The sequence below is a fragment of the Alligator sinensis genome, unplaced genomic scaffold (genome assembly GCF_000455745.1).
Source record: "Alligator sinensis unplaced genomic scaffold, ASM45574v1 scaffold210_2, whole genome shotgun sequence".
Taxonomy (NCBI): Eukaryota; Metazoa; Chordata; order Crocodylia; family Alligatoridae; genus Alligator; species Alligator sinensis.
In genome coordinates this window covers 1676372-1686497 of record NW_005841946.1, presented here as the reverse complement: position 1 = coordinate 1686497, position 10126 = coordinate 1676372, and the positions used below count along the sequence as shown (strand labels likewise).

At 52.9% G+C, this 10126-nt stretch overlaps 1 protein-coding gene across 2 annotated transcripts in view; it reads right to left on the bottom strand.

Moving 5' to 3' along the window:
* The window catches only part of PLEKHO2 (pleckstrin homology domain containing O2), a 35695-nt gene that overhangs the window by 9689 nt on the left and 15880 nt on the right, over positions 1 to 10126 (bottom strand). For both annotated transcript variants that reach the window (XM_025199599.1, XM_025199600.1), the window contains one exon: positions 579 to 683. In XM_025199599.1, the coding sequence (XP_025055384.1) occupies positions 579 to 683 (105 nt within the window). The remainder of the gene's footprint in view (positions 1 to 578; positions 684 to 10126) is intronic.

The following is a 10126-nucleotide window of genomic DNA, read 5'->3' as shown; positions in this document are numbered from 1 at the left end:
AGGAAAGTGAGGCCAAGTCGGGCTCTCTTGCTTGCTGGGATTCACACCCATCTAGCAACACATTGCATGCCCCAAACACAAGCTCTCCCCAGGCACACCACTTCTACCTACGGCCCCCTCCCGCTAAGGGAGCCTGTGGATCCCACGTGCCACAGGTCAGGGGAGAAAAGCAAGGAGAGCCGTTGGCAGGGGGACAGAAGAAGCTCTTTAACGTTGCAGGTTCTGGCTGCTTGACCTGCCTACACATTGGCAAGGGGGGGTGTAACTCGGGCACAGGGAGTGCCACCGCCTCTGAACCTGGACACAAATGTTCTGTCTTTGTTGGCCATGACTTTAGCGCAGTCTTAAGGAGCGTGGTGCATGTGACCTCTGCTCGTGCATCAAGAAAGCGGATCTCATTTGAGCATGAGAAAAGGAGCGATGGGTTCAGACTGCAGCATTTCACCTGGAATCCAAACGCTCACAAAGCACAAGCCCATGGTTAATTAGACCCTCAGCGAGGCCCCGGCTCCAGCTAAGGCAGCAGGGCAAGCAGAGCGGACCTAGAAACATATGGTGCTTGCAACCCGCGGTCTCACCTCATCGAATACTTTGTTTTTGCCTCTGTTGATCCCCTCGTTGAGGGCTTTCATCCATGACTCCTTTTCTTCCAAATTTTGGGCCTGAAATTTGATATCGTGGACCTGCAAAGAAAAGAGACATTTTCATCTTAACAGCGCTTGCCAAGGGCAGGGAAACGGCCTCACTGTTCTCTATACATCACTCGGGTTTTTACTTCGCGTCCAGCTCCAGGCGGTGTTTAAACTAGAAATTCCTTTGCACTTTGGCAGCAGCCTTGCACCGCAGTTCCAGTGAACAGAGCTGTGTTATGCTGGACAGTTTGTTGCTATAGTTTTATTTTTGCAGCGAGCAATTAAATTAATAAAAACAGCGAGGAGTAAGGAAAGGTTCTGGGAGCACCAGATGGCTCTTTACCGAGTAACCTGGGTGCCGTGGCTTTGCCTGAGCTTGCTGCATTTGTGCTAGTGCTGCCAGGCACAGTAAGACGCTGCACCCCTGACTCCCGCGTGTGCAGCAGGGGTCAATGTGAACTTGAAGCAGTGAACTCGGCTCCCGTGCGGCTCTGCAGGGTTGGGGCAGGGTGCTGGGCCCCTGTGCACCGCACACACCGTATCCCTATGCAGCACACACAGGGGTGGTGGGAAGAGCTCCCTGTGCTGGGGGGTCTGGGAGAAAGGAAGTGGGCCAAATGTTGTGGCCACACGGATCCACACTCCTTACTCACAGTGCAAAGACACGAGGGCCTGTGCGTTATCACAGCCCCAAGACTGTACTACCAGGCACGGTGCGAGGCACTGCCACCGGAGAGGAGATCTAACTCAGTGCTGGCCTGAGAAGGGGCCAGCGAGGAGACCCCGGTGCCAAATTCATTGGCTGAGGCTATTCATGGGGGTTAGGGACCCTAATGACAGAACTGCCTCCCCTTGCCCGGAGAGTGTAGCTGTGGAGAGCCTAGCCGAAGGACAGCAACAGGTGCGTGACATTTCTGAAGGGAAAGGATTTAGGTTTTCCACTGAAACATTTTGGATTCAAACTTTGTTTGCCAGAAGGACAAACGTTTCCATGCAATACGCTGACAAAAAGTATTTTTTCCCCATTTTTACTGAAATAGTCTGGGGCAGGGGAGAAAAGAATTCGATTTTCTCAAGTATTGTAGCTGGAAAACTCAGAATGAGACCTCCTCGACAGCCCCCCTGAAATCCTCAGTCGCTGGGACGTGATCTTTCTTGCCAGCTAGTGACAAACTTTACCTGAGCCCTGTGCTCAGGATTTGAAACTCCTTGGAAGATGTCCATGCTAGAAACGTAGTGGGGTTTTGCATGTTTGGGGGTTATTTTAAAAAAAAATCATTTAACGATAAATATGTTGCTGCATTAAAAATGGCCAAGAGTCTGAGCCTCATCAGTACAGCTCTTGGCACCACCTACAAATGAACAGCGTGGAAACTTTTAAGGTCTGCTTTGCAACAATGCATTTCTTCTAAAGAACGGCCCTTGCTGCTAGTAGATGTCCTATCCAGGTGTGCATCCAGATGTTGGAAGTACCTGACGCTGGAAGGCTGATGCAGTTCTCCATGACTGGAGGAGCTGCATGCATATCGTTTGGACAACCCTGAAAGGACCTAACGGGCGTTCTCCATCTCTGGGTTTTATTACGAGCTACAGAGGGAAACAGAGAGGAGAGACTTAAGCTGCGTATCAGGAAAAGCTTCCCCCCAGGGGGATACATTAGCTGCAGAAATCATTTCCTGAAGGTTCAAGATAAGGAAAATGAGGTGAGGGAAAACCAGTGGACTTAGTCCAATGTGACAGAGTTGCAGGGGGAAGGGCTAGATGTCCAGGCTTTGTCTCCCCTGGTTTAATCTCTAGCCTGTACTTCCATAGATTCATAGATGTAGGGTTGGACGGGACCTCGGTAGGTCATCGCGTCTGACCCCTGCCCTGGGCCGGAAAGAGGGCTGGGGTCCGACGACCCCAAAGAGTGCTGGGGTCCGACGACCCCAGCCAAGTGCTTGTCCATGATGTGCTCTGCTCCAGTGTGAAAAAGTGACACGTTGTAAGTGAGAACGTGGCAGCGGCGTCTCCCTTTGTGACTCGAGCGCTGCAGGCACTAGCTGCCCGAGTGCTATCGCGCTGGCCCTTAGTTATTAAATTATAGGTGGAGAGTGTGCGAGCATGTCGGGATAAGAGGCCGGTGCTGCAAATGCCTCTGGGTGCCCCCTCCGTGTTACTACTAGGAGTGAGCTCTGCCTCCAAACACACCGGTGGAGAGTGGGAAACAGCGTTATCCCGGGACTCGCGCACAACGGTTACACCCCACGTTGTTCGAAGCAAATCCCTTAAGCCGTACTAAGGAATGAATGAAGAGAGCTCACAGTTCCAGCCCCAGATTTCCTCCTCCTATCTTCCTGGTCTATGATTTGTCAAAGGTTTATAGCTCAGCCAAACTGGGGGGTGTTTTCAGTGGGATGACAAAAGACCCACCCTTTGCACAAAACCAATCCCTTGCCTCTGTTCCAAAGCAGGGTAGGCAGCATGGCTCCTCAAAGCAAAGCTCACCAGAACTGAACCTGGGCAAAGCAATGCATTGTTTTCTTTGCTTTGCCCTCAAAAAAAGTGCTGAGCCATTTTGGCCACCTCTCCAAATAAAATAAAAAATCCAGCCCAAGCAGTTACACCTGAAACCAGGGGCTTTTAATGGGAAGGACTGAGCAGCCTTGCTTACACACAGCACTACCCGTCCTGACTTCAGTCCCATGCGGCGTGTAAAGGTTGTGAAGATGATGGGGTGCATGGCCTTTCTCCTGCATGGCAAACACGGAGTTAGTGCTTCCTCCAGGCAAACCCATGGGACAAAGTAGGGGGACGAGGCCCGGTTTTGCGGCCGGCTCAGCTCCGAGGAAGGGGCATGCACGGGGCACTGCCCTGCAGCCACTCTCTGTGAATGCAGCCCAGAGGTCGAGCTAGCCGGGGACCTCATAGAGGCAAGGCTCCAGCACCCAGTGACAAGCTGGTTTTGTTTCAGCTCAAGCAGGCCTGTTTTTGTGCGCGCTTAAAACCCTTTTTTTTTGTTGGGAAACGGTTGTGCCCTTCAGCTTTGCGATGACAAAAGCTTGTGAGAAAGCTCTCCTTGTCTGCGGCTCAGCTGTTGGGCGGGCTGGCACAGACCTGGCAGCGTGTACCGGGAGCTTAGAAACCTCCGTACATGTTGTTCGTGGAAAAGCTCCCTGCTCTGCTGCAGGCTTCCTCCCCTCGTGCCTCTGCCTTGCTCTGGGCCGCCACCAGAAAGCCTCAGCCTCCGAGTGTGACTAAGCGTGGGTGTCAGCCGGGGATTGTGCGGCAGAGCGGAGAAGGCCCGGGGGATTGTTCCTCATTTAATGAGAAGCTGAGGTGTCCCCCTGGCAAGGAACTGAGAGTCCCGCAGCTTAGCGCTGGCCTGCGATGACAGTCCCCTCAAACGCGCCCGGCGGCAGCAGGAGGAGGAGGGTTGTTGAAAAGATGCTTTGTGGCTATAAACACGGGCTCGGGGACAGGGATGCGGGGTCCCCTCCCGGCTGTTCCAGAGGCAGCCTGGATAATCTGGGGCAAGCGGCCCGGCGTGCTTGTTTTTCCCCAGATTTGCAAAATGGGAACGGCGCTGAGCTTTCGTGGCACTGCAGCCGTTTTCCTGACTCGTTCAAGAAGCCCCATGGACCGTGCAGTGCAGCCCAGATGAGGCAACGGTCATGGCCCCTTCTGACCTTAACACTTCTGAATGCAGAAGAGGATACAGGCTTTGGCTTCCCTGTAGGCCCCCCATAAAGCCTATACTGAAGGCTTTAAGTGGGGTCGCTGCAAGAAGTGATTTTCACCCTCCTATTTGCAAGGCATATCCAACTCCTTGGGTAAAAGGACAGAGCATCGGGATTCAAAGGAACTTGCAGCCGTTCTCTGCCACCCCCAAATGCGGGTGTCCTCACCTCACATACATCCTTCCATGAGCACAGACAATACTGCGCACAGTCCTTCGTCTTCTCTCCAAGTCACAGGCTTTCTTGTGGCAGTACCTGCCCCTATGGAGCATGCATAAGCCACAATGCCAAGCGGCACCTGTGGTCCCGGGGCCGAAATGCCTGCCTCTCATATGCTGGTCTTCCACCTCAGTGACTCCAGAGATGTAATGCATAAAGGAAAGGTCAAATGCCATCAGAGATGACGTTAGCTTCTTCATGGGAGGAAGCTGACCCTGTCGATTAGGACGGTTTTCTGTACCACTTCAGAGCCCCAGTTCTCTACCGGGCTAGAAGTTTCCTGGTAAAGAGCCCCAAAGCTACCTTGCCGTCCTCCTGCAAATCCGCCCCCGAGATCCCTTTGTTGCATTGTCTGTAAAATCCCTTGACAGCGTGTGGGTGGCTGATCTGCCAAGACCCCAGCTTGTTTTGCTGACTAATATTAGTGCTGCTATTTCCTCGTACTCCCCCAATTCCCTGTAGCCATCTGCTGTCTCCTGTCTGAGCGCCTGCTTGAAAATATAACATGTTGGTGACTGAGCCTGGTGTCACAGGCTGCCAAGGCAGCATTTCATCCTGGAATGAGAAAGGACAGGTTGGCCAGGGACAAGGGACACGTGGCCTTTACAGAGCTGCCCATGTTCCTCCTTGTAATCCTGTCCTCCCTTAGCTTTCGTGTCCTCTCCTGCTTCTCCTCCCCTCTCATCGCTCCCTAGTGTCCTTTGCAGGATCCTCTCCCTCCCCACCACCAGCTCTCTCAGGAGGGCAGGGGTCTGCCCTTGGTTCTTTCTCTCTCTCTCTCTCTCCAGGTTCTCTCTAAGTACTTTAATATCTCAATTAACCAGCTCCTTCCCTGTTATTTGGAGCCCAGTTCTGATCCCCTGGGAGCCTCTGGAAGTTAGTCTTGTGCAGCAGACTAGGGCATACAAGGGGGACCTTAGAAGGAAATGGATTTGCTCTTCCTCATGCTTTTACTGACATGTGGGCATTTGCAACTTGAGTGTCAAAGAGGTGGAGAGACACCCTCCACCTCCCCCATATAACTGCAGGTGTATGGCACATGGGCTTCCAAGCTGGAGCTCCTCTTCAAAAAGAGAATGACGGGCCCAAAAGTAGAGCCAAGGGATCACTTGCTGCATGATCGACCCACTGTCCTGCTCTCTAAACCAGCGGGGACTCAGTTGTGATCCAGACCCATGTCTTGGTGCACCCATAAGAGCCGACAGGATGAAATCCAGCAGCCGCTCTGCACAGCCTGCAATGTGCACTGCAACAGAGCGGGGCGCAGACCAACCTGTTCATGCTGCACAATAATCCTGATACCACGAAAAAAAGGAAGCTCCTGCACAGTTCCTTCTCAGCAATAAAAGAAAGAGGGATCTCTTTGCTCCCTGGGCCTTCTGCACAGTTTTTTCTATCTAACAGTAACAGCTTCCAAGCCACCCTATCTGGCTTTCCAGTTAAGATGGTATCATGTTCACACATCCAGTCTATGGGGCTTGGAAAATGATGATATGCAATAGGTTCATACTAAGCAGACTTCCCCCGCTGACATCAGGTGGGATGGCTACTTACATACAAGCAGCACGAAGCTGCTAATGGGCTCTGGCAATGGAAATTGTGGCTACCCGGCAGCTAACCGGAAGTGTGCGGCACCTGACGGGGTGGCTCGTAACTCTCTGCATATGGCATGGAGATGCTGATACTTTGATATTGCCGTCCCTCCCCCAACCATTCATAGATTTCATAGACGTTGGGGCTGGAAGGGACCTCGGAAGATCATCGAGTCCAGCCCCCCGCCCGAGGGGCAGGAAGTCAGCTGGGGTCATAGGATCCCAGGAGGAGGAAGGCTGGTCTCATGGCTAAAGCACTGGAGTGGGATTTCTAATCCCTGGTTCAAATGTCAACTGTGCTACTTACTTCCTCTCCCGCACCGCCTCTGCTGAGAGCATAGGCTCCTTACGGCAGGGACTGTCCCTTCCTACATAGTGGTACAGATCTTAGTGCAACGGGCTGTAGGTGACACTGCCGTAGTAAATACCGAACATACAGAACCCAAGAGCATGCACAAACCCCCCGACAGCGACTCAATAACCCTTAAGTATCTAAACTTCTGCGTCTTCCTGCCCTGAATCCATACCCCAGCTGGCTTGGCTCTTCCCAACAATGGTGGGAACAGAACAGGCCATTACTTAAAGAACGACTGCACTTCTCTGTTCCCGAACGGGGAGCTGTCTCGCTGCACGGGATCGGTGTCAGACTCTGCCCATGAGCATGCAGCAACGCAAGTCCCTCAGGACCCGGGCACGTGTCCAAACCGTGTCTTCTGCAGGGGTCCATAGGGGCTCGAAGACTACATATCTGCCAAGGGCAGGTGCAGCTGACACCGAAGCCCCTGAAAGCGAGTGTGACAAAGGTGTAGGCACATCCATGCAGTTACTGCAGGGCTGGATTTGAACCCACGAGTGCCAGGAACAGAGTGGCAGAAGCTGACGTAAGTGATGGATTTCCATTGACTGGTTTTCTCACTCCTTCCTTCTGTCCTTGTCTCCTTCCCTCGGGGCAGCAAGGTTTGATACCCGCTTTGTGCCAACCGCCTGCAAACGGCTGTAGCCTGCCTCATCAGGTCACTCGCTGCGAGATTCACCCCGCTCTTCACCCTGTCGACTCCCAGGGCCATCATCCACCGCTCCAGCAACTCTCTCTGCTTCCGACTTCCTTAACCGAATGGGCGTGGGTGGCTTGAATCATCTGAAGATTTCTAAACAGAAGCGATCCTTTGCTCACTTCCAGGTCTTCAGAGAAGTGCTGCTCCTCACACTGCGTTGGGTTTCAGGGCTTTATGAGGAAATAAAGTAATAACAGAGCAGGACACAAGGAAAGGCAGCATGCAAATGTTTGTACTCAGATACTCTCACAGCACAACAAAGGCCCTGTCTTGGTGAGAAGGGCAAAAGAGTCTGAAATACTTTTGCTACGAGGCCTGTTTCAAACAAGGCAACTTCCTCTCTGCCTCATCACGGGACAGGATGGATGCGGATGCTCTGGTCGATGCAGAATGGATGTATCCAGTGCTCGCGGTGCCTTACAGAGTCATTGCAACAGGGAAGTGGGCGTCTGCGTTTTTCCTCCTCTACCTGCTGTTTGCAACTAGCACGGTCAGATGTGGGTATCGCTTCTCAGCCTTTTGGCTCGGATCAGGTATCTCGGTGGGGGCATCTGAATCCCAACGCCTCCGGGCTCGGGCCTGCACGTAGGATGCCTGCCAATGGATCTGGGAGTATCTGAAGTCCCAGGGTGAGAGCCTGGGATGAAGGATGCTCGCCAGTTGTAGCGCCAGACATAGTGCTTAGAGTTCTGCCTGATCAATCGATACGGTTTTTGGACCGACCGAGCCCTGCTCCATCAATATGATTGGGAACCGATTTGGCTGATCTGACCCGGAACACAAAATATATTAATAAAAAAACCCTGTGAGCCCAGCAGGTGAACAGATTTCAGCACAAATGGCCTGCTTCTTTTTCCTCAGAGGCACTCCCCCAACATCCCCTCCCTCTTTGCATTCATTTAGCAGGCAGTTGGGACCAGCAGCAAAGACAAATCAGCGTTGCGGGAAGAGCTCAGCCGTCCAGTTGACAGGGGCAGGTTCAAACTGCCCGGCGCGGCGGCGAGTCTCCCCAGTGGAGACTGTTTAGCTGATATATCTCACCACAGCTGCAATTTCAAAACAGAGGGAGGACAGTTGTGTACATTGGCTCGTTAATTGAAGCCTGGTCTCACATCTGTGGAAGTATGTTGTGTGTCAACATCCCTGCCAGAGACCCGGCCAAGGAGTGGGGGAAGCTGCAAACAGGGAATGTGTCATTTCTAAAGGCCCTTCGTTTCAGCAAAAGAGCTGGATTAGAAAGTGCCCTCTCTCTACAGCACTGTTTAATCAGCAGCAAGGCATTATGCAGAGAGAAAAAAACCGGGGCGGTAGAAAGGACCCGTGCTCTAAAAAGGTGCAGGCACCCTGTCATTGCTGGGCTGGGGCTGATGGCAAAGCATGGCTCCTCTGGCCAGGGTAGGAAAGCTTTGGGAAAGATCTCACTCCCTTATTCAGGCAGACTGTCCTGCAGAAATGTGAGATGACTTAGAGGAGATAGGGAGGATTCGATGCTTTGCTACCTAGATGATATATGATAGGTTCATACTACACCATCCGTTTCTAAGCAGACTTCCCCCGTTGGCATCAGGTGGGCTGGCTGCATAAATACAAACAGCACGGAGCTGCCAACAGGATCCAACAATGGAAACTGCAGATATTCGGCAGCTAACAGGCGGCATCTGATGCGGTGGGCTCGTAGCTCCCTGCATATGGCATGGAGATGCTGTTACTTTGATATTGCCATCCCTCCCCCAGCCATTCGAGAAGAGGAAGGCTGGTCTTGCGGCTAAAGCACTGGAGTGGGATTTCCAATCCCAGGTTCAAATGTCAACTGTGCTATTTACTTCCTCTCCCCCACCGCCTCTGCTGGGAGCGTAGGGTCCTTACGGCATGGACTGCCCCTTCCTACATAGTAGTACAGATCTTAGTGCAACAAGCCCTGAACACGACCACGGCTGTAGGTGACGCTGCCGTAGTAAATACCGAACATACAGAACCCAAGAGTATGCACAACCCCCCGACAGCGACTCAATAACCCTTACGTATCTAAACTCTGCAGAGGTGAGGAGCTGGCTACGAGCAGACATTTGTGGCATTCGATATCTTCATGGAGATTAATTTGTTTTGTTCAAGGCCCTCTGTGCCTGTCAGATATGCACTGGGAGATGCAGTCTTTCAGGGCGGGGTGGTCTCAGTCTTGGGCCAAAGAAAAGGCAAAATATTCAGGAAATAAGTCGGAACTGAGACGCCGAAGAATAACAGCAGCTAAAGTTTCATCCCTTGAAGATATCTAAATATACAACTCATTGCTAGGGCACCGGGGTGAGACTCTATACAGATCCTGCAAAGCCTGCCCCCGGAGCTGGGCGACCGCTTGGGCCAGGAAGGCTGTGTTGAGCTCCGTGCTGCTGCGGCTGTGCCCATGTCAGGTGTGCCTATGTTACACCGCGACTGCGGCGGTGGCTATACTGCTCCATGCTGCTGTGGCTGTGCCCACACGTTGTGTTTGCCTATGTTACACTGCAACTGCGGCGGCGGCTATACTGCTCCGTGCTGCTGCGGCTGTGCCCGCACGTCAGGTGTGCCTATGTTACACCGCAACTGCGGCAGTGGCTATACTGCTCCGTGCTGCTGCGGCTGGGACCCCGGCGGGTGTGCCTATGTTACACCGCGACTGCGGCGGTGGCTATACTGCTCCATGCTGCTGTGGCTGTGCCCACACGTTGTGTTTGCCTATGTTACACTGCAACTGCGGCGGCGGCTATACTGCTCCGTGCTGCTGCGGCTGTGCCCATGTGTCAGGTGTGCCTATATTACACCGTGATTGCGGCAATGGCTATACTGCTCCGTGCTGCTGCGGCTGTGGCCACGTCAGGGGTGCCTATGTTACACTGCGACTGCGGCGGTGGCTATACTGCTCCATGCTGCTG